At 37.9% G+C, this 25,508-nt stretch overlaps 1 protein-coding gene across 1 annotated transcript in view; it reads right to left on the bottom strand.

The window, feature by feature from the left end:
• Window positions 1–4,061: 4,061 nt before the first annotated feature.
• Window positions 4,062–25,508, bottom strand: part of LOC101862618 — a 27,169-nt gene continuing 5,722 nt past the window's right edge. Inside the window, exons 3-15 of the mRNA XM_005088847.3 lie at window positions 25,097–25,184; window positions 24,238–24,355; window positions 22,421–22,550; window positions 20,415–20,561; window positions 19,621–19,818; window positions 18,092–18,217; window positions 16,867–17,034; window positions 14,997–15,158; window positions 14,448–14,659; window positions 11,039–11,159; window positions 9,916–10,065; window positions 9,070–9,255; window positions 4,062–8,360 (exon numbers count right to left, since the gene is read on the bottom strand). Coding sequence (XP_005088904.1) covers window positions 7,960–8,360; window positions 9,070–9,255; window positions 9,916–10,065; window positions 11,039–11,159; window positions 14,448–14,659; window positions 14,997–15,158; window positions 16,867–17,034; window positions 18,092–18,217; window positions 19,621–19,818; window positions 20,415–20,561; window positions 22,421–22,550; window positions 24,238–24,355; window positions 25,097–25,184 — 2,207 coding nt within the window. The 3' untranslated portion in view covers window positions 4,062–7,959. The remainder of the gene's footprint in view (window positions 8,361–9,069; window positions 9,256–9,915; window positions 10,066–11,038; window positions 11,160–14,447; window positions 14,660–14,996; window positions 15,159–16,866; window positions 17,035–18,091; window positions 18,218–19,620; window positions 19,819–20,414; window positions 20,562–22,420; window positions 22,551–24,237; window positions 24,356–25,096; window positions 25,185–25,508) is intronic.

Consider the following 25,508-nt stretch of genomic DNA (forward strand, 5'->3'; position numbering starts at 1 on the left):
ACACACACACACACACACACACACACACACACACACACACACACACACACACACACACACACTCACACACACACAAAAGCTCTAAAACTCAGTACCACCACGACATGCATAAATTAAAAAAAAACAACCAAAAACTGACAGATATTATTATTTCAGAGATATAGAGTTCCAGCATTATAAATATCCTGAAAAACATTGTCTTCATCTTTGATTTAGATCGATCAATGGAAAGAGACATTTAAACATCTCCAAATCCAAATTGTTCATAAATTTTGGGGCACAGGGGGAAAAGGCCCTTTTACCCAACATTGTTCTGGACCTAGGCATGCAGAGCTGATGGTCATTTGAAGATCTTAAATTACAAGATGGTGCATACATTTCCATAAGTTCTGAAACTGAAAGGTTATTTGGTGAGCACTGATGTAAAGTTCTTTAAAGCATGCACACAATTTTAAATTCAATGTGCTCTCTCACTGGCAACCAATGAAGGGTTTTCAAAATATCATGAGCATAGTCTGAAAATTTTCTCAAAGTTACAAGTCTTGCCGCCCTGTTTTGAATCTTTTGGAGTCTGGCAAGCGTAGAATCTGGAATGACAAAAAGAAGGGAATTACAATAATCAAGGTGACTTAAAATAAAAGCATGAACAATAATTTTTGTTGTATTTTTTTTCAATAAATGTTCTTATTCTGCCTATGTTTCTAAGATGGCAGAGCATGGTTTCACAAATTCTAGTGACGTGCGTTTTCATGGAAAAATCAGGGTCAAAATAAAAACCAAGATTTCGTAAGGCACTTATTGATTTTTCCAACATAACAGTTGTATTGCCTAGATCCAAACTCTCAAATTGTACATTTGTTCTTAACACTTTTGCCTCACAAGGCTCATATAGTAAAAACCTTTGCCATCAAAGGCAAAGGCATTTTGGGGAAAATCCAAAGAAACGGGGAGGGGGTTAAACATCGTCGATCAGCGAGATGTGGTGGCAAAGTGTTAAGTGATTTGTTCCCGTTAACATTATTTTTGTTATGTTTTCGTTAAGTTTAAGTTTAATGTCAAACATCCGGTCTTTGATATCTTGAAGACAGTTTTGAAGGGTTGAAATCTGTTGATCTTCTTCTCCCCGGTTGATTGGTATGTACAGATGGGTGTCATTGGCTTACACGTGATGTTCTAATTTATGTTGCCTAACAATGTCAGACAATGGAGTTGTGTAGAGTAAATAACACAGGTCCAAGGACTGAGCCTTGAGGGGGTCCAAAATGAAGCTGAAATGACGATGATCTCACGCTGCCAGCCTCTGATGTACGATTACCATGAGAAGATGTAAATTGAACTGATTGGGATCGGTCTTGAGATAGGATTCCAGCCATTTGAGTGCTGATCCTCCGATGCCGTGGTATACTCTGAGCCGCTGCAAATAAAATGTCTTGATCGATGGTGTCAAACACTGCACTCGGGTCAAGCAAAATAAGGGCTGTACACTGTTTTTGATAAGCGTATCGGATGATGTCGTTGTGTACTCTAAGGAGGGCAGTCTCTGAGCTGTGAAATTCTCTATAGGCTGATTGAAATTTGGCGGCAAGACCCTCGGTTGAAAGGTAGTTCTTATGCATAATTCTGAAACATTTGCATAATTTGAGATTCCCTGCGTTTTTTCATGTTTTTGAATAAAATGTTTCAAAAAACAATTTAACGCCTCGCCATGTGACTAAAGGGAAGTAATCACAGTAATAGGTCTCATTTAAGTGAAAAGTTTGTTATTTTCCTTGATAGTGGTTTTTGTTCCGTGAGCATGTTCAATTTTTGAGTCCTTATTAGTGTTAGTATTAGAATTAGTAGTGTATGTTATTAATCCTATCCGTACGTCGTGTTTTACTATCGTATCCATACGACGTGGGGAACTCTGTGCCACCACTTTCCAAAGTGGAAATTTACTCGTTAATCCGACCCTAGGACTACGATTTGCATAGAAGTCTGCCAAAATGCTTTTTTGAGAAATACTGATAGTTTCAAAGAGACCTTCGAACTAGAAGTATTCTAAAATGTGAAGAATACAAGGGGGGGGGGGGGGGGAAACAAAATGACCCCAGGGCGCACAACCACGAGCACACACAGTGCACAGCATCCACTCAGCAGAATGATATCTCCTTTCTCCAACACACTGCGTACTAGCACTCATATACAATGTATATGAAATATATATATATATATATATATATATATATATATGTATATATATATATATATATATAGGCCTGCATGTGTACATTATATATAATATATAGTCGAACCTGTGTAAGACGGCCACCCATTGTCAAGGAGAAAAGTGGCCGTCTTAGGCAGGACTGATCAAGATGAAGAAAACATTAAACCATTCCTTTCTGAGGTCCCAACCGAAGGTAGCCGCATTGTTGTTGTTGTTGCTGTTGTTGTTTTTGTTTTCGCTGGGTTTTATTTAGTAATACAAAAAAAAAATTGCTGCTTTTGTGCAATGGTTACAATAAAACGAAATGTGTCAGATAAGGAGGACCGAGTGCTATGGCAAAACGTACACGTATTGCCACCACGCGGAGAACGAGCGACGCTTCTGTTACAAGTTCATGTTGACGTCCATCGTTACTTTGTAACAGACTGGGTAAACAGTGACCACTCATCTTATTTACGATTAGTGTATGAGTTCTGGGTGGGGCTTATGGGTTAAGAGGGATCACACGCTTCCCTCACCAGCAGCTGAAAATGTGTTACAGTACTGTTACCTATTGGTCAACAGTGGGAGGGGCCTACATAACATGATCGGTTGGAGGGACTATCCTAACAATAACGACAGGTGATTGGATTATGACGGCTCGCCCACAACGCCAGGGGCAAATGCATGATTTATGACAAAACGTAATGGAGTCGCTTAGGCGGCCGTCTAAGACAGGTGCTATTATTTGGTGTGATAGGGGTTGTGTGTTGAAATATGGTGGCTGTGGCTGCGTTGGACAGGTGCCCATTCTACACAGTTAAATTATACAGAAAAAACGCAAGAGGGGAAATGGAAAGTGGCCATTTGTACGGGTGGCCGTCATGGCAGGTTGGACTGTATATATATAAAGAGAGAGATAGAAAGAGAGGAGACTCCACCCTGAAGCCTCCATTTTCTCTGCTCTGCGGAGGCCACTGCCTGACCCCGCAGAAAATTCCCCTAATATGTACATCTTTCCTTATCGGATCCTTGCGGACTTTCTGTCTTGCATCACCACTCTTACAAACTATACACTCGTACATCCAAAAATAGTAAGGTTACAACAAAAAATACACCCTTTGACTGAAACCTGAAAAAATATCGTGTTCGCATGGCTACCTAGCCATGTTGGCATCCGGGAAAACGAGCAGGTGGATCTCCTGGCAAAGGAATCCTTGTCCCTTCTGTTGGGATCAACGACGAACACTCTCCCACAGACTGACTTTTAAAAAATAGTAAAAAAACTATGCCTCCAGTCTGTGGGAGATATATTGGAAGAAACAAACACCAAACTTCACAACATCATGATCAAACTGGGACCACGAAAACTTTCGGGCATCTACAGAAGAGGCGTAGTCATTTTTACTCAATTACGCATCGGACACACCTGCCAGACACATGAATACCTCCTTCACGGAGATGAAAAACAATTCTGTGTCAGATGCGACACAGATTTCACGATTAGTTCGGATTAGGCACATCTTAACAGAATGTCCAGACTTTGAAGAAACCCAAAGGAAATATTTTAAATGCAAAAAAATTGCAAGATCTGTTCTCCGTCCTTGATCTCAACAGAATTCTCGATTTTATGAAGGCCTCGGCCTTTTGGTAGATAGCGTTATTTTAAATATGATTTAAATTGTTATTTCAAAACTGAGATTTTACTACAAATTTTAAACATTTTAATCGAAATATTGACCTAAACTAAGCCGTGCTGTGAACTGTTGTGAATGCAACTAACTTGTGTTTTGTGTGCTCATATTACCTTATGCGAGCGCCGTAAAACCCTTACTAAACTAATATAAATATATATAAATAAGAAACACAAGGGTGGCAGTTTGGTTTCTCGGTTGAACACCTTCAGAATTTATTATTCAAATATTGGACAATGAACTGCGATTAATTTTGAAAAGGCACAAATCTGGCAAGAAGTATGAATATAATAATAAGCTGCAAGGTATAATTTTGAAACTTGATATCAATGCAACATATACTACTGCTCATTTTTGAAAAAGCATTAAGAAGTTTTGATCATGGAATTCATTACTTAAATGAATAGGGTAAGTGTTGCAACCATAAATTCACGTACAATACACAGATCTCTATAAAAGTGATAAAAATAAAAGTAAAAGAAAGCCTTAAATCACGTGTCACAAAATCAAACCAAATTCACAAAAAAATAGCCTTCTGGTTATAACTACGACTCTGTGGATTTAAAATCTAAGGACACTATCGCGAGTCCATTACATAAAATCATAAAATGACGAAGTCGGTCTACTTGCATCACACCCCCCCCCGCAAAAATTTGCAATTGTACAAGTGTATGTGTCTTATCATGAAACGATTAAAGTAAAAGAATAATTTTGTAAACTGGTGGTCATGGAGTTCAGGCTTAGGGGCTAAGACCAAAGTTGACATGCCATTTAAGCGAGCGACACTGGGTGTGTCCTTGAGCAAGACATGATAATTGCAGCTAAAAAAATATCCTACAGGGCAGTGATAATGAATGTGTTTCTGAAATTATGTCTATTGGTGGGGTACTTGCCATAATAACTACCTCTGGTTCAGCAAAAAGGGGGAGAGGGCATAGTGCAATTTGGCTCCCAATTTTGGATACGTAACTGTTAGAATTCACTGATGGTTGACTTACCTAAGTCTAGATTAAACTGAAGAAACGTGTGCTTAGCTAGAACAATAAAACTTAGCAAATGGATCCACCGATTTTCACTACATGATCTTTAGACTATGATGTTTAAGAAAACTGAATGAGCTCAATTTAGAACATTAGCACATGTTGAGCATTGCAAAGAGCTTTAAAAATGTTTAAAATTTGCTGTGTAACTGGAAGGGGGAAAAACCCAGAGAATTGGCCACATTATCCCTTTGCTGATTCTGATGAAGAATTGAACGTAGGCCTATAGTATGACACGGATAGCTCGAATTCGTTGGGACCGGCCTCAATAGTTCAAGGGATCTGTAGTTCGAGGGATATCTTACAAAGATAAAGAAGAAGAAAAAGTGGGACCACGGGCACAGTCGACAGATGCCCGACTTCAAGTCTTCTGTGTTCGACCTATCCGTGTTATACTGTATGAAGAATGTATGCATGTATGGTTATGTGTGAGTAGTAGCCTATGTTCCAACATTCTCAGGATCTTTCTTTGAAACTATTGTACATAAAACGCTTGAGGCATTCTTTACATCAGCAGTCTCAAATAAAATTATATAGGAATAATCCCTTTATGTGTTGTTTAGAAGGCAAAACGGAATGTCATAACAGCACTGTCAAAACATAAACTAGCATTCTGCATAAATTAGACACAGACATTCAAGAAAGACAACTGCAAGATTCCTGAGCAAAGCAGATATCAACTTTCCTTATTCAATGCTTCAATGCATATTGTCTTTATTAGAGTAATTTAGAGAAAAACCTGTTTCTGAGTGCTGGTACTGGTGGTACCTCAAGATATTAAAAGAACTTACTGTATGTGTCTATCTATGACATGATTTCACATACAATATGGGGGTATACTTTGACTCCAAAATCTCCTTTTTTTTTGGTGTAGGTTGGCCATTTAATATGAGGAGCGTTTTTGACATGGATAAGGCTCAACATATGAGACCAAGTAGTCAGGCATCAAATGAAGTGTCTTAGTCATACCTTTCAGTACTGTTGGTTGTTATTTGAGATTGATGTTATTTGTAAGACTGGAGTGGAACATAAAACACTGATGTGTTATTGATGGGTAATTGGTAATTACTTATGCAGTTGTAAGCGCTGCACGACTCTTACTAAAACAAACAAAACAGTAATTACTGCTAGGTAGAATGTTACAATCAAATCTGTCAGAAAAAGCACAGGGCAATTCTGTGGTATGAATCAAACCAGTTAAATTTAGGCTATCAGATATATATTATAATCAGTTTCACTGCACTTTAAACTACTACATTTCAGGCAAAAGTGATAATAGTTGAATCAAATAAAATATGAAATGCATCAAGGAAACATTAATAAAGCAGTCAAAACATGTAAGTAAATAAACAAAGAATTTTTTCAAATTACAACACAAATGAATGTTCAATGGATAAATGGACGGAAATCAAGAGCAGATGGACAAAAATTGAGCCTGAATGACACAGATTAAGGTTTTGTCACAGCTGATTTCATTCAGACTATAATTGCACTAGGTTCATATTTTGACAATCTAACACTAACAGTAACATAAAATCACACAGAAATACGCTTATTTGTAGATAACATAAGAAAAAGTGTAGAAAAATCTTGCCAACTGCATATGAGATTCTCATTGCAAGAATGTTGTAGTGAAGTCTGAACTGACTGACTGAAAATACAGAAATATATGTGTGCATACACCAAACCAAACTGGAGAACACAAATTCCTCTAGCTGATTAAATTTATTTCATCTCTATATAATGTATATGTACTTTGCATGTATTTCTTGACAAACTAAAAAACGAATGCTGATAACTTAAAATATTTTTACAACTGATTACTCATGATATAATAAAGAAACAACATTTAAACCAGGGATAAGTGATCAAGTAAGTCGGTTGCAGTCGGGAGGGAGGATGAAATTTTATTACATTGACATTTAAAAAAGCTGCTGAACAAAAGATATGGGGGGGGGGATTCTAATTTACATTTTTTTAGGTCATGTGCAATGTGTACAGAAGCAATGAGATGGCTGTGCAGTGTAAAAAGGAATTGTGAGCAGAAGGTTACTTTTGCAGTCCCTATCAATCAGAGACGCATGCCGCTGTGTTCACACCGACAATCATTGCCCTATTAACATTGAAGCAAGTGCATAAAAAAGTGATTCAACTGTCATGGTGAAAATAACAATAACTTAACCAAATGCTGTTGCTTTGAAATAGAAAACTATCCATTTTGCAACTGAATCATATATCTAAATTTATGAAACAAATACAATTGTAATTGCACATAAATCAAATAGTAAGATGTGGTCCAGACAACACTGAAGTATCCATGCCTGACAATACACCAAAAATTAAAAGTGTATTCTCAAGAAAAAAATATTTAGCTTTCTCTTCTCCTTTCACAAAGAGAAAAAAATCAGCAACTCATGCTGCTGAAGAGAAAAAAATTAAATTTGTTGGTGTAAATTCAGAAAATATCTCTTATTCTATTCACATAAAATAAAAGTTATTTTGATTAATAATATTCATATCATGGTATTAACTCTTTTTAGAGTTATCATCTTGTTTGAGATTTTGTAAAGTTCCATTTAATCTCAAGGGTTAAGTTCAAGTTTTGATCAGCCACAGACAAGTGTACAGTAACTAAAGAGAATGGCGCTCAAGAGGAATACTACATGTGCCGTAAAACTCTCACTAAAAAAGAAGACATCGATTTTAAAACGGTGAGTCATTGTTTCTTAGATATATAATTCAAGGATCAATACAACACCTAAATCCTGACTAATTGCATCAATGGAAATAAGTGTTCAAGACACTTCCTAAACAAGATTTTCCATACTTACGCATGTATTATTTCTATAAACTTTCAAAATGAGAGTAAAGACAGGAAAACCATGCATATTTTCTCCTTTCTCATGAGAGTATTAGCCAGAGTCTGTTTGCATTTTGTACAAGTATATTGAGGTATTCAATGCACAAATAGTGGCCCAAAGTTTGAGTTTGAGAACAATGAAAAAAAAAAGCAGTTCATAATCACATTATAGATGTCTCACAATACTGTACAGCTGCGTGAACTCTTGTGATCTCCTTCTGCTGCCTTCTTCGACTGGGCTTGTTTAAGTTTTTTCCCTTTTCGTGCTGGATCTGTCAATGTTGTCGCCATCTTGTTTGTTTTTGCACTCTTCTCCACTCTACCATCTTTCACTGTTTCCTTGAGATGACCTGAGGTGTCCTTCTGTATTCCATTTTTTTCTGCTGCCTCTGCACTTGGCAATGACCTAAACCAGGCCGAGCCACCGAGCTCTGAAGTTGGATCACCTCCTCTTTTCAAAATCTCATTCTCCTTCCTCATTAGTTCTCGTGCTTCTTTCACTAAAATGGCTACGTCTTGTGACGTTATTGGATGCTGCCGGATAATTGTAGCACTGAATTCTAATGTCACTTCATTCACTGTGTTAGAGAAAGTCAAATATAACAGAGCATTATATTTTAAGTTTAAATGGTATGCACACAAAGGTAATCATAGAAACAGAGGGGTAAAAAAAAATCAAGTTTATCATTATTACATAATGTATTTTACTTCCAGCAAATTGCTACACCCTGGCATCTATGGAGACAGGATTAGGCCTGACACTCAAGGTTAAACCAGCCTGCATTGCGAACAATCTAAATAGTGTCAAAGAGGGCAAAACACAATTTATAGTCAATCAAGTCATACTACAGGCTCCAAATCAAATCTTTTCTTTCTATCATGAGTCCACAAGAAGGTTCATGTGTACATAAGTCCATTCATCATTATAATCATTGCGTTTTCTCACCCTGGATCAGGGTATAGGCTATGATCAAACACTTTCCACCTTTCCCTACATGAATCCATTGCCATTTGTATTTGTGGGTGTTTGAGTGTATGTGTGTCTACATAAGTATGTACAAATACGTGTGTGTGTGTGTGTTTTGTGTGTGTGTGTGTGTGTGTGTGTGTGTGTGTGTGTGTGTGTGTGTGTGTCTGTGTGTGTCTGTGTGTGGTGGGACTGACCAAGAGGAGAATAGGAATGTATTAACTGACCAGCCTTTCTGGAGCATTACGAAGTTACATAAAAAATGTTAAATTTTACATAGCATTATAAAAGTTCACTATACTACTTCTCTAATCACTTACATTCAGGTGGTAAAACAACCAGGGGATAGAATCCACCGGGAGGCTGATAGACGACCCTGACCAGGAGAATTTTGCGGTTGACTGTCAGGTAACAAATGACTAGCTGTTCCTCGTCATGATGGATGCTCTCATCTATGTACAGTAGGCCCCAGCCCACCAGATCCCCAACCTGGACCAGGGCACTTGCTGAGAGACATCAATAAAAATACTGTTAGAATTTAGAATGCCCAGAAATATTATAAGAATGATTTTTAACTTTGCAGGTGTGAGGTCTTGGTCTCTGTGGAACAATGTGCAGTACATAACACCTCAGTTATATCTATTATGTAACGTATCAGGATTTAGAAACCACCTTTCTTTTACTCAGGAGTCACTTTTCGGTTACAGTGTACTAGAGGACAAAAAATAACACAAAGAGCACTTTCAAGCGTGCATTTCTCTGCTCTCTCTAAATCTGTTTGCACCCACAAAACTGAGCAATATTACAATCTCCTAGCACTAGGGAAAACTTATCACAGTAAAATGCTTCTCTTTCCACACAAAGCTATACAGTCGACTCCACTTGTTTTGAACTCGCATGAGTCAATCTTCGGTTAAGTTGATCTTTTTCTTTGGTTCCAGCACCTCTTCTTCTTTACAGTTCCCAATGGTTCAGTTGAATTTTGGATGACCCTGACAATATCAACTCATCCTTAGTCGACTGTATCAACCTTAGTGGAACATACTATATATATAAAAAGGTGAATATCCCAATTACTAGCTCTGACAAAAAATTATGTTTATGCTCAAACTTGGCAAAGAACCCTATAAGATTTGAAAACAACAAAACATTTATAGCAGGCCTACCTTCATTCACAGCCCAAAACCGTAAAAAATCCAGTTTCAGACAAGAATTAGGCGGAGGATCCAAAGGCGTTGCAGTGGACAACACCACCGCTGGAGGTGGACAATCAGGTCCAAAGTTTTTAGTCAGTTGAACTTCAAAATGATTGTAACCTGAAATTAAAATGTTATGTCACACATAAAAAGGGACTCATAAATGTATTTTAAAAATGCTTATACTTTCGAGCAGTTTTAAATCTGACCAGTGACATTGGTGAACAAATTAATTTTAACTAGTCATGGATACTATTTAAACTATTCACTATGTTTTCAAATGAGGATAAACCTTTTAACTTAAAGAATGTCTCAGACGTACTTCTTCTTAGATAAACTGAATAAAGCACATTATTTTAATTAGCAACACAAAAGTTCCTTTAACAACATGTGTTTCCTTCAGGAAGAATGTTTAGACAAAAACACAAAAGAGGAAAGTGACTGACATGCATCTGAATGAAGAAAATAATTTCTTTTGCACAGTACTTTTGCAAAGCTTTCAGAATGCAGAAGATGATGTTTGTAATTAATTCACTTCAGAACATTCAGCCGAAATCATTCCAGTTTAATTAAAACTTATATGTCTGGTAATTTTCATCCACAAAAAATCAAAGAGCTTGAAAATTGTAAAAAAATAAAAGGTTAGTTAAGCTATCTTTATCTGAGGGGAAAAGTTCACAGTTGATTAAAATAAACCTAAACAAATCAAGCTTAGGCCTTGAGTAAAGAGCTGTCTGTCAGATCAACCAATCAAATTGGTGCAAAAAGACTGTAAATATCAGATTTTGTGTCCAAAAGCCTCACAAGTCTAGCCATCTTGTACTGATATTCTTTATGCAATTAAAAGAAAAGAATCTCAAATGTTTAAGCTGGATGATGTGTGTGAATGCAGAACAGAAATTGGTGCAACTAATAAAAGTTGGACTGCCCTAGAAAAAGCCCAAACCGCAGATAAGTTTTTATCATCATATGTGTTCAACTCTCTTAGAAAAGTGGGATTTGAGGTAAACTGGGAAACTATTGGAGGAATGAAGTGTGATATAGACATCTGTACAAAAACTCATATAATGAAAATTTTAAAAAGACACAGTGCCTTTGTGAAGACTATAGGGTGCTTGTATTGACACTGGAGTAGAGTGATCTTTCACATGAACTGTGTTTGTCGCTCGATCAACCACTGATCCGGGAGGAAGACACCAATGCTGCAGATCAACCTGTAGAATGAATGAACGAACAAACAAATGAATGAATGAATGAATGAATGAATGAAAGGATGAATGAATGAATGAATGAATAAATGAATGAATGAATGAATGAATGAATGAGCCTTTATTGATCTCTGGGGAGAAAGTTTCCATGGTCATCTTCATGGGTTGGCAACAAGTTCATCAGTTCTCTGTCTGTTTGTCTGTCTGTCTGTCTGTCTGTCTGTCTGTCTGTCTGTCTGTCTGTCTGTCTGTCTGTCTGTCTGTCTTCCTGCCTGCCTGCCCCTCTCTCTCTCTCTCTCTCTCTCTCTCTCTCTCTCTCTCTCTCTCTCTCTCTCTCTCTCTCTCTCTCTCTCTCTCTCTCTCTCTCTCTCTCTCTCTCTCTCTTTCTCATTCCATTCATTGCCCTTGTTTTTCCCAATAACAGTAATAACACACAACTGAAAGCCAGGAAAAGTGAAAGTCATTTTCCAATAATCCTAGTTTTGCTCCTCATGCATCACACTATACAACCACACACTCATCCACGCACACACATACACACACACACAAACGGGAAACATACACACTCAGACAAATCATGTACATAAATAAATACAGACATGCATATGCACAAACTCACACTCACACACCCATGGCACAATACTTTCACTATGATATGAGCAGACATAATAATGTGACCTTCCTATCACGATTCTGGTGTCACTACATGTACTTACTGAACTAAGAAGTAGCACTCCATTTTGGAGGCTCTAGTTGTTCAGTGGACAGAGAATCAAGTTTTATAAACAATTTCAAAGTTAACTCATTCGCTACGTATTATTTTCGGCTTGTGGACGAATTTTTTTTCGGGAGGGCGAATGAGATGATGACTAGTGGGCAGTCTTTGGGGCCACAGATTCAAATAAATATCAACGTATTATATACCAATATTTTCAGTATGGTTTGTAGAATACATCTGTAATGTTTATTTATGTATTTTTCAACTTTGGTTCCTGTAAGAGGCGATTATACAACACATTTTTGATTGGACCCAGATAAAATTTGAAAAAAAAATTTAATAATCTTTGGTGAAACTCAAAAAATATGTTTGCACCTAGTCAAATGATACATCAAAATAAACATAAATGAATGTAGAACTGGAAAATATTGAAACGTTTGCAGTTATTTACATACATTCCATAATATTTGTACATTTGGATCATAACATCCGATATTGAAAAAAAAATTAAAAATTTATAATCTTGAAAAACGAACACAAACAGAAAAAAACCTCGTATCTTGTTTGGAATTATTCAGAATTGCATTTGGAATAAACCTATACATGTCTTGAGAGGCACTTTTGTGTAATTTCATCAATAAGTAGTGATTTTGGGGAGAAAAAAATATTTTGATAATTTAGATCTAGATCTAGACCTAGATCTAGCACTCAAAAATATTGATTTCTCAATAACAGTGCATTGGCAATATGAGTCCAATCATTTAAATATTTATTTTAAAAAGTCCTACATTTCTTTAGTGGGCAAAATAATGATAGATTTTGTTGTGTAAAAGTATTAAAACTGGTGCCTGGGCTATAATTTTGGCATCGCGATAAAGCAAAGTCGAATAAACTATGAAATCGCGTTTCAAAACTGAATCTAAATTTCCGATTTTAAGTGAAAATGCTTGACTCGGAAGTCAACATTATATTATGACCTTTATTTTAACATGGATATGTGGATTGGAATAGAACCTAAGCTAAAATTGAAGAACGGTTCTCGAGCCGCTGGTGGCGGCTTAGCGTACTGACGGCACTTTAGCCGCCTCGCCCCCCATGGCTCGGCGTAGCGAATGAGTTAAAGATACCATTTTGATTGGGATTGGAATGAACTGGAAAAGAGACGTGCATTTGAGTGAGATAGATGATAACCCAAGCTAAAAAACCAGGTCTGCAGTAAAAGTGTGCTTATGATATTTGCATTGTTTGTAGCTGCTGTGATATTTTAATAATTTTATATTATGAGAGCTGTTGTTACTTATTCAAAGGCTACATTAAAGATAATACGCTATTGTTATTTCCTCTTTCTTTTATTCTTTTGAGCAACACCAAGAATAACGAACAGCAGGATTGTTTTTATCGTTTATAGTTTACCCACCACCAATTATCAGTTATTGCTCCTTTCTGTTCCAGTGATATTTTTTCTCCTCATCTTTATCTTCCCTTTTCTGACATCTTAGTTTCATTGAGGGAGGTTGACTTGACATAGTTTGAACTGCATGGACAATAATAAAACTAATTGCATTAATTATGCAACACATATCCATGCTCCACAGTCAACAGCATTTTCTGTGTGCTTTATATTATTTGTGAGGTACCGGTATTGTGGTAAAATCAGGCACTTGTCAAAACAACGAAAGGGAAGAGACCAAAATGTTCTCACTGTTTTGGCCATTTTTATCGAATTTTTGTTTTTTGGCTCAACGCCTTTTATGCCCATTTAAAACATTTTTGTATGGTTCCAACAGAAAAACGAAAAAAATGTAAATTTTCAGTTCCCAGAGACCCTCGAGATATCACCATACTTTGGCAGCCATTTTCTCGCTAATTTAAATTTACCTCTGAAACCTGGTAGCCCCCACCTCCTTCAATCACAAATATTTTGACTTCTATTCAAGATTGATGGGTATATTTTTAATCACAAGCAAGACAAATGAACAAGCTTGAAGAGATTATACCAATAACTCTATATGCCTAAAAATTAACGAGACCTCGATTCTACTGTGTCGTGACATATTTGTAAAGGAATAGTTACCATTGTTAAAAATGGTTACACACACATAGATCTGTGGTAGATATTCATCGCCCAGTACCTCATCACAAAATTTCCCAAACCCACGGACAGACGATGTGATCATGTGCTGCCAGGCCAAGATCATGCTGTCATTGATTGGATTTGCATAAACACCAAAGTGCATCCAGATTTCAACCATTCTTTTCCTTACACACAGAGTATGACACACTTCTTTTTTCTGCTTTCATATCCATTTATTTTAGGATTTCTTCAATAGTAGGACCACTGTTATAGTTTAGCATATCTGTCCAAATGTCTGCTAAAAAAGAACTTGTTTTTCTTTACATTACAAGATGTCGGACTTGGGGATTAATTGTAAGCCTGCTTTAGCTGAAACCCTGTTCTAACTATGACTGTTATAAGTGGGGCCCACTGTAGAGATTGTTGAGGCAGAAAACTCTATGAAATGTCGTATTGGGCCAGGAGGCCATAGTTTGTCCCTGTCTGTTCTAAGTTAACATACCACACTGAACAATGGAGCTCCTCTCATCATGTTCTGCCAAAAGACCTCCACAATCACCTCATATCCATTTGCGCACAAAGAGATTGTGGGCAGGAATTCATTGAGGTTTGTTTGAGTGTAGTAAGCAGTTCCCACAGGGCGAAAATTCTTTGTGAACAATGCCACAGACATTTCTTTGGCAAAGGCCTCCATTTCCACACCAATGATATCACCTGCATGTGGACACACGAAGACAAAGAGGTTAGTGTATGGATGGCCACATTTTGTCATTTGGAAATTGTATTTTTCATGGATCTTATATTTGTTTCTTCAGCACAATAACATTCTATGGTGTCTGTGCCACTTTGAAATTGTATTTTTCATAGATTTTATTTTATTCTTTCCCACAATAACATTCTATGATGTCTGCCTCAAAGAGATTATTAATATAATCATTATCATTACTTTTATCATTTCATGCTGTCTGATTCATTTCAAGAGACCAAATTTTATTTCAAGACTCATAATTTGGAAAGCACACGATCATAAGATAATTAAAAGTGTCCTCACCAACTTGATATCTCTCTCCAGAGAGATTCCCATCATGCCTTGTGTTTCTGTACATCTTCCCATCTTTAGATGTCCAGCCAACAGATGGGCGAGTCTTACCGGGATATTTATTTAGAGGAAACTCGTGACTTGCAACACCAACACCAATACCTGAGTCTTCACCTGGTGGAAGGATAGAATCATAATTGCCAATCATTTCCTGCTTACTGTATCTTATGAAATAGTTGAGTCCATGAGGCAATGTTGGATAAATTCTTATACTGATATAATACAGTCGAACCTGCCCTGACGGCCACCTCTATAAGACGGCCACCTGTACAAACGGCCATTTTCAATTTCCCCCCTTGCGTTTTTTCTATATAATTTAACTGTATAAAATGAGCACCTGTCCAATGCGGCCGCAGCCACCATATTTTAACACACAACCCCTATCACACTAAGCAATAACACCTGTCTTAGACGGCCACCTTAGTGGCTCCATTATGTTTTGTCAAAAATTGTGCATTGGCCCCTGGCGTTGTGGGCGAGCCGTCATAATCCAATCACCTGTCGTTGTTGTTAGGTAGTCCTTCCAACCGATCATGTTACGTAGGCCCCTCCTACTGTTGACCAATAGCTACCAATTTTCAGCTGCTCGTGAGGTAAGCGTGTGATCCCTCATAACCCATAAGCCCTGCCCAGAACTCGTACACAATTCGTAAGGGAGATGAGTGGTCACTGTTTACCCAGTCTGTAACAAAGTAACAAAGGACGTCAACATGAGCTTGTGACAGAAGCGTCGCTTGTTCTCCGAGTGGTGGCAACCCATGTGTTTGTTTTAACATGGCACTCGGTCTTCCTAGTCTGATAAATTTCATTTTATTGTCTCTCTTGTGCAAAATCAGAAACAAAATAAAAATTACAAACAAAATACAAACCACCACCAACAACAACAACAACAATGCGGCTACTTTCGATTGGGACCTCAGATGGGAATGGTTTGTTTTCTTCATCTTGATCAGACTGCCTAAGACGCCACCTGTCTTATACGGCCACTTTTCTCCTTGACAATGGGTGGCCATCTTACACAGGTTTGACTGTATATAGGCCCCAGCACTTTAATTAAAGTAGAAAAAAAAAGCCTGTAAATTAAGTACAGAAGTTTGCTTGGTGCAGCTTACTATGAAATTCCTTTTTCTCCTTCAGCCATTATTTTTTCATAGTAAAAAAAAATTACTTCTTTTTCAGCGCTGTTGCCCAGTCAGCACAAGTTACCAAAGGCTAAGATCAGACTAAACTATAGATTAATTTTAGTGAATTTTTATCCTTCTTTAGAATTTTGCTTTGTCAGCATTATCTTCAGGAATTTAGAGGGAAAATTCCGATAATTCAATTGACCATCACACAACATCGTCTTTGTACTGGTAGAGCTTATTAATCTCACAAGTCTCTCATTAGCACCTGGTGTTAATTCCTGTTTAAGTGACAGAAGGTAAACAGTGATGACCTTGTGTTCAAGAGCTCTGTAGCTCAGTGTGAAATAACTGGAGCTAATGGTGTATCCCACAGATGGTCTATCCAGCACAACAAACTAACATTGAAAAAAATCCATAAAAATGACAAAAATCTGTCAAATAGCTCCTGTTACATTACATCAAAACAACTTTTCAAAATCCACCTAACAAAAAATGTACACTAAAGAATACAAATCATCAAGTTAATTACTCAGCAGTTTTGAGCAATGTCACTATTCTACATATATACCAACTCAGTGTTATAAAATCTGTCAGCAGGGCCTGAAGAAAAGGGAGAATAAATTCATTTATAGCACCATTTATCCTTTAATTTCAAGTCTACCACTTTCGGGGGAAAACGTAGAAATGAAACTCACTGAGCTGCCGCACACGGATCAAGAAAAAGTTGCTGTTTTCTGTGAGAGGTTTCTTTAGCTGCACTGTGTGGATGCCAGGTTTATCAGCAGGAAGACGTAACGTTGTAAACTGATCAGTAATAGTGACTTCTACGGAGTCAGTCTTGCGTAACATGGATTCTTTGACAACTGAAATGATACAGAGTGCAGAAAATACAGGATAACAACAGACATGGTTCGGTAATGTAATGGAGAAAAATAGGACATTACGAAAATATATTGACGTGAAAGTAATGCAAGATGTAAACAGTAGAAAAAGTTCAGTATTACAATAATAAATGATGAAAAAGTACAGCATTATTTTTCTTGACAAGGTAGAAAAGTATGCTTTTGAAAATGTGCTGATAATATAGTGGGTTACAAATCCAAAGAAGTGGGCCTAATCCTCACCACAGAATACAATAAAACGACTTTGAAGATAGTATTTATAGAAGAAAAAAAAATGCTTTGCATTGAAAACTGGGTAGTAGACCAACAAGCAAACATTTAGTACTGTTCAAGGGATAAAAGATGTTGAAACTTGAATATAGTTCTTGGATGATGACGAAGTGGTAAATGGTGAAGTATGCCTATTCTTTGTAAATAAAAGGGTAAAAGTAAACTTTGGCCCCTGATTTGGAACTTGCTGGACCTAATATACACATCTGGAGTATTCACTTTCCATATATAGTCACATTTGGGCCACTGTGAAAGACGCTTTGAAGAATGGGGGTCCAAAAGAACTTTCACCAATAAAAGAAATATGTTCGCAGACTCAACTCAAAAGACTTCGTTCTAAGTTATAAGTTGACATAAGTAGGCCTGCAAAGCTCATTAAATATACACTAAAAACCTTTGATCAAAGGCAACAAAAGGTAAACTTGGGGTTTCCAAGGACACTACAGCTTTGAAAATCATTAAACTTTGGCAGCCATGTTCTTGTTAATTTGACCTCTGACCCCCTCCTCTTTCAATCGCAAATATCTCTACTTCTGTTCAAGATATGGCTACTTTTTGCATAAAACACAAGGCAAAAGGAAAGGCTTTAAGATTATACCAATTTCTCTATCCCTAAAAACTGACCAGTGCGCCAGATTTTACTGCGCCGTGACACATGGAATTTATGAAAGCACACAGACCATAAAAATTTGAAAGTTTGTATATTTCTGAAGTACCTCCAATAAAACATTTTTCAAAACCTGCTCACCTCTTTCTCTTAAATCATCTTGCAGAATTTTCTTAGCTGCAGCTAGCTCCTTTTTGAACTGGTTGTCCATTTGATGAGTGAGTAGAGGTTTTGGGTTTGACTCAACATCAATAGTGACTTTGGAAGCTGCAATAATGTATGGCAAAACAAGATGATTAAATTAATTTCATAATAACTGTTCTCATAACTTTTTTTTTTTAAAGCTGAGACAGAACAAAAATGCAAAGATTAATCAATGGTATTACAAATGTATTCCTAAATATTTAAGGTTCTGGGAATATGGAAAGCAACTTTAAATTGTGTTCATTCCGCGAGGAAAAGTATTTGATATGGCAAATAAAGAGAGAGAGAGAGAACTCTTAGCATCACAATTTAGTAGGTTAGCAACAAAAAAAGTTCAGAATATTCATGAACAACTTCCACACTACATCACATTAGAAGATACAGAAATGTATGATTTGGTCACTAAACATTTCTGTTTACCATCCAGCCCAATTTGCTAGTCTGTCAGAAAAACTAAAGGAAGACCAGAGCAATGAGCAGAGGCAGATACTCTGAAAACTCAGGGCTTGTCTGAGCAATGCTGCACATGCATGTCAATGTCTTCCCTTGACAATTTATTAAGTGGACAAAAAAGGTAAAAAATATATACAGTCAAACCTGTGTAAGACGGCCACCCATTGTCAAGGAGAAAAGTGGCCGTATAAGACAGGTGGCCGTCTTAGGCAGGACTGATCATGAAGAAGAAAACGAACTCTTCCCATCTGAAGTCCCAATTGAAAGTAGCCGCATTGTTGTTGTTTTGTTATTGTTGTTGGTTTGTATTTTGTTTGTAATTTTTATTTTGTTGCTGATTTTGCACAAGGGGGACCATAAAACGAAATGTATCAGACAAGGAAGACCGAGTGCCACGTTAAAACAAACACATGGGTCGCCACCACTCGGAGAACGAGCGATGCTTCTGTCACAAGTTTATGTTAACGTCCTCTGTTACTTTGTTACAGACTGGGTGAACAGTGACCACTTATCTCACTTACGATTTGTGTTTGACTTCTGGGCAGGGCTTATGGTTTATGAGGGATCACACGCTTACCTCACCAGCAGCTGAAAATTGGTAGCTATTGGTCAACAGTGGGAGGGGCCTACGTAACATGATCGGTTGGAAGGACTACCTGACAACAACAACAAGTGATTGAATTATGACGGCTCGCCCACAACGCCAGGGGCCAATGCACAATTTATGACAAAACGAAATGGAGTCACTGAGTGGTGGCCGTCTAAGACAGGTGTTATTGCTTAGTGTGATAGGGGTTGTGTGTTAAAATATGGTGGTCGCGGCCGCGTTGGACAGGTGCCCGTTTTACACAGTAAAATTATACAGAAAAAAAGCAAGGGGGGAAATGGAAAGTGGCCTTTTGTACAGGTGGCCGTCTTATAGAGGTGGCCGTCAGGGCAGGTTTGACTGTATGTGAAAGTTCAAGCATAGTTTAGAGTCAGATCTTCAGTTACCAGTTATGCACATTACTCACCACCTTCCTTTAATAAGACCAAAGGATAAAATCCCCCTTCAGGCTGCATCATCATTTTCCCTGAGATGATATCCAAGTTTGCTGTAACATAGCAGTAAACCAGCTGCTCTGCTTTAGGATTAAAGTCTGGCAGATTGCGAGTTTCAGGATTGTAATGAATGCCCCATCCAATCCTTTGACCTAACAGATGGTGTTGGACTGAAGAAAAAAGAACATAAAGGTATCTGAACTTGAAACGTCATGAACTTCTGGACAAGCGGTTAATATCTCTTTTTGTCAAGGATATCAAATTAGAAAAATAGATACTGGATCAAGCACATCAAACTTCATAGAATTGCTATTTGAGAAAGAAGCGTATAACTGTATTTCTAGAATGTTGAAAGTAAGGGCTGCAGATGTCAGTTGATAAAAATTGCACAAGATAACAATAAGCAAACAAGAATGAACTGCAAGACATAGCAGGCTTTGAAAATTGGGTTTAAAATGACGACCTACTTTCAAAAGAACTTACGTAAAGATATTGTATTCCTCAGACAAAACATCATTAAAATAAAATACGACACCAGTACATGCGCTGAGAATTCCATGTAATTAAACTGTAGGCCTACTGAATATATAAAGAAAAATTTAATGAACCTTGCTTAAAGGGAAAATATACAAACACACACAAATGTACAGGATGGTTGATATATATGTCACCAATTAATAAACTACTGCAGTCACTTGTTTAATGACTTATGCTAACAACAAAATTGGAGATAAATATCATACTATGCGTTTTTTCAGTGTCTCACCATCAAAGTCCAGGTCAAATCGAATGTAATCTTGGGATAATGTGGACGAAGGAGATGGCACTAAGGGACTGCATGTGGCAAGGGAAATAGAGGGCCCCGGGCAGTCATTTCCAGCCTCTTGAATGATGACTTCAAAGTGCTGTATTTCTGAAGACAAGTATAAGTGGTTGGTTGGCGGGTGTTCTGGTGTGGTTTGTTCCTTCTTTCACATCAAACATTTATCGATTTATCGTTCTTATCCCTCCTCCTACTTTTTTTTAGCTTGATTACTCTCTTGTAACACCTCTAATCTTTGAGATTTATATGTCCTAATCATGTTGTAAAAGCTGTAAAAGTCTTACTAAAACAAGGACAACAAGTATAATAAAAAATTAACACCCATGTGGGCAGTACAGTAGTCTCCGCCTAAGATCCCGGTGCTCGGGAGCAAGGAAATGCGGGATCTAAGGAGAACTGGGATCTTAACCAATGAACCCAGGGAAGAATCTATGGAGACCCATGTTAAGGCTCACAATCGGTAAAACGGTCTGCCTCCACCCTACAATGAACTGGCGTGACCCCTTGGTGGGTTTATGACTTATGGCGGGCAAACAGTGGTTAACCTTGATGACCTAACACAGTGTATAGTGGGATGAGGCGTGCCATTTTCACTTATTATCCTATCATGAGTCTCAAGATCTAAGCTTATCCAGTTGCCCCTCCTCTTTACCTGTCAAAAATGTATAGCTTTCCATCTCTGACCGAGTCCCCCCCCCCCCCCCCTCCAAACCGCCTTTGTCGTTACACACCATTACGTTGTGAACGCACCAATTAAAATTCAGTCTGTCTCGCAAATTCGGGAGTAGAGACAACTGCTGCAATGGTCAAGGAAGAGTTCACGGTTCGATGTGATCCCGCCTGGAGAGAACGTGTAGGCCCTACCTACCCAGCGAGTGATGTAAGTTTAGGGGGCGAGCTCAGGTGTGAGTGCGACATGTGAGGAAAACAAACGTGTCGGTCAGTTCACACCCCGGTGTGATCCCGTCTGGGGCAAACATTGTATCGCTTCATCGAGTTTTACAACGTGTATGTGATCACATTCACGATAGTGGCTGATCTTTGATGCGACGGACAGTTTATTGATCTCAACTTTTCACTCTTGGTTGATCGGCTGTCCCGCCCGGGTTTTTGTTTAGCAAATTATGATCTGAAATGCGGGATCTTAGCCGAATGTAGACCATCAGAGCGGGATCTTAGGGGTGACTTTTGTATAGTAAAAATTCTGTTTTCCTAAAACAACGGGATCTTAAGCGAACCGGGATCGTAAGCGGTGGGATCTTAGGCGGAGACTATTGTACTTAGATATTTTATCACCTCAAAGTAAAAAGTAAAGTTGTTCCCGCATCCGAACCGGACATTGGGGATTGCCTTGTTGGTGAGACAACTTCCTGGGCCTTCCACATATTGTGGTGGGGCGGCCAGTTCCCTTCAATGCTGCCTTTACTTCCCCAAATCGAAGTACCCATTACTGCTGGGTGGGCAGGAGGGGGCAAAAAAAAATCTGTGTCTGAACAGAGGCTCGAACCCGGACCTTCTGCTTCCGAGACAAGCGCACTAACTGCTCCGCCACCGCACCCTCAGTCACCTCAAAGTACTTATCATTTAATAATCATACTTTAAAATGAGTAGTACGATAGGTGGGTATTCAAAACAACATCACTGAATGGTGCAGGGAAATTTGACATGAGTCATAGAAAAGACAACAAGAACATAAAGATAGGATGGAATGAGACACAACACTGGCTACATCTCTCCTTCCCCCCCAGGTCAACATAACTTTGAACTACTTAAAACCCCCCCCAAAAAAACAATAAAACAAGCACATAAATAATAAAATAAAGAGATATTGGTGTCACAGTCAGATGGTAGCTGGGTGCAGTATATATGAAAATTGTGTCTTATGAAATACTGAGGAGTCTAGCATTAAAAAAGAGCAAACAGGTTAAGTATTCAAAGCTCTTTCATACCTAAAGAGAGTGGATGAGGGCTCTGTATTATGAGTTCTCCTGTGATCTTATCCTTGCCATTATAGATAAACATGTTTGAAAGAACGTCATAGTTGACAGATACGGGACGGATCCAATGTAGCATATTTTTCTGAAAAAAACCAACAAAATCAAAGCACTATAAAAATCATAGAAAACAAAAATTGATTCAGTGGAAAACAGAAATTATAATACAAAAATAATATGGTCCGTTGACTTACTTTCGTAAAAAAAAAAATTCATTTGGATCTAGTGACCCAGGAATGTCAACAGGCGTACTGCCTGGTTTCGAAGAAGAAAAACAGAGAAACTTAACTGATTCAGCCTGCAGCACCGTTCACAGTGGCTGATAGTCCCCTGCATTTTGATGCGGGTGGCTGTATCTATTGCTCCCTTTCTTCACATTGCCTTCCTCTCTTCTGTTTCCCTTACCACTTACATTCCAACTCGTTTTTCTGGTGTCATTGAATAGTATTTTTTATTCTGAACATTTCTATATGCCACACACAGGGTTTTGATCAAATTTAGATATTTCTTTAACAACTTTATAGGAGATCACCCTTAAAGTCACGAAGCGGTCACAAATTATTTGCGTCCGGAGTCAAAATTATCTGCGGGCTCAATCAGTTAATAAAGTACAGAGCACATGACTGGCTTTGTGTTTAACCAGTTGCCACCTGATGATGGCCACACAAATTCATTGATTACAGACATGTAAAAGGTAAATTCAAATATACAAGAATGAAACAAAAAACAATAATTTGTATAAGTTGGTATGCCAATACAAAAAGAAGATGAAAATGCTGTGAAATAGAATAAAAAAATAACTTTTGAAATACAGTTGATGAACTTGTGTGAGACAGTCTCCCACTATCGAGGAGAAAAGTGGCCGTCTAAGACAAATGGCCGTCTTCGGCATACTAATGAAAATGAAGAAAACAAACCATTCCCTTTGGAGATCCCAATCGGAGGATTTTGTTGTTGCTGCTGGTTTTGTTTTTTGTTTGTTTGGGTTTTTTTTGTGTCTATTTGTTTTGGGTTGTTTTTTTTAAGGGGATGGGGGTTGTTTATTTTTTCTTAACATTCCTTTCTGAGTTCCCAACTGGAGTTGGTTGCTGGCTCAGAACATCAATTCCATTTTTACCTTGAAGCCGTCAACAACAACTGGATTTATCTGAAAGCGTGAAACATTTTTGTTTACGCAGAAAGACAAAGTGACAAATGTTAAATTCTACAGAGAGTATCAAATGAGGAAGACAGTATGCAAGGGTAAAACAAAACTAAATGTGTCAGACGAGGAAGACAAGGTAAAATAAAAAATTGGGTCGTCATCACTCGGACAATGAGTGACGCTTTTGTCGCAAGCTCAGTGACCGGACGGGGCTTACAGGTTATGACAGACCATATGCTTCCCTTACCAACAGGTAAAAAAATGTATTGTTACTGGGTGGTCAACTTGGGTGAACAACAGTGGGTGGAACCTACTCAACATGACTGGACATTGGAGGGACCAATAACAAGGATAGGTGAATGGATTATAACTGCTCGTCCACAGCGTCAGGGACCAAAACATAAATTATGACAGAGCGCCGAGCAATTAGAAATTTAGCTGGTCATTGTGGTTGATCGTTGTTAAAACAGGGTGGCCGCGGCCAAGTTGGACAGGTGCCCATTTTACACGGTGAAATCATATTAAAAAAACGCAAGGGGGGAATGAAAAGTGGCCGTTTGTACAGGTGGCTGTATTATACAGGTGGCTGTCATGGCAAGTTCGACTGTAATGACATGTGTACACCTACCTCACTGTACGTAGGTACCCCCATTGCTGCTTCAGGCCACATAAGACCCAAGTCAATGGGCCCATTCTCCAAAGATATAGTAGGAAGGTACCGACTGTGATTAGGCTCAAACAGAAACCTGAAAACAGTTATTTATGGAACAATATGAGCACCTCTCATCTATCGGTAAGTTAGTGTCTTAGCTAAATGTAGTCTTACAATGCTGTTTGCACATAAATGCCATTCTCTTCCCTTCTTTGTGAGAAGACAACAGCCTACCCTGTCTCCAGCTATGTGTTCATGTGCAGATATTCCGACCACTTGCTACCAAGCCGCAAAAAGAACAATCTCAAAAAGAGACTTTTATGATATATTGACTAGGCCTACTTTGACACAAAAATAGAAGAGCTGATAAGAACAAACATTATTACAGATCTCTTAAACCTATTCCAGAAGATCTGACTTACTGATTATGCTAAAATTTTCAAGATCATAAAACAAAGCAAGGAATATTATTACTTTTTTCATTGAAGTAATTTCATCATAGTACGAGAAGTCTGAGTAATATATTTATTATAGCACTGACCTGAAGAATTGAATAATCAATTGTGTTGTTTGTACTTTGCATCTTCTAACACTGACATTGATCATTTCTACACTACATTCAACAAAAATAAAAAGGGACCCCAAATAAAAAATGACTCATGAAAATTGTACCAAAAACAGGGCTTCCAACACAAATAGAATTTTTCACGTTTATGAAATACAATCATGTTTGAATACTAAGCAAACTTATATAGCCCCAAAAAAGAGCTAAAAAAGGTTTTGATTCTAAGAAATGGACAATCAAAATCACACCTATGAGAATAATTATAATCACCTTGTTGCGACGGGAGAGCCATTTTTCAAGAAAATTACTGTGGACCTTTTTTCTCCAAAGTATGTGACTAGAACTCCAAAGACATCTCCTGAGAAAAAAAAAAATTGAAGAGTGAATTGAATAATAGGATGCTGGTTTAGTTGAAGGTCAAAATGCTATGGTAGTCCACCATAAGTTCTGCCTGATCAACCATGGTCTGATGTGACCTTGTGTAGGGTAAGCCCCACATGACTGGCTATGATAACAACAGTGCTAGGTGCGTTTAGATCAAAGGTGGTGGCGTTACACAATCACTGTGTATGGATGTTAGGATTGTTTCACTTTGCGGTGTAATTTAAATCCAAGAATTTGGCTGCATTAAAGGTTACAATTATCAAGAAAGTTCCCCAACTTTCTATCCCCCCCCCCCCCA

This window comes from Aplysia californica, unplaced genomic scaffold (genome assembly GCF_000002075.1).
Source record: "Aplysia californica isolate F4 #8 unplaced genomic scaffold, AplCal3.0 scaffold00001, whole genome shotgun sequence".
NCBI lineage: Eukaryota > Metazoa > Mollusca > Gastropoda > Aplysiida > Aplysiidae > Aplysia > Aplysia californica.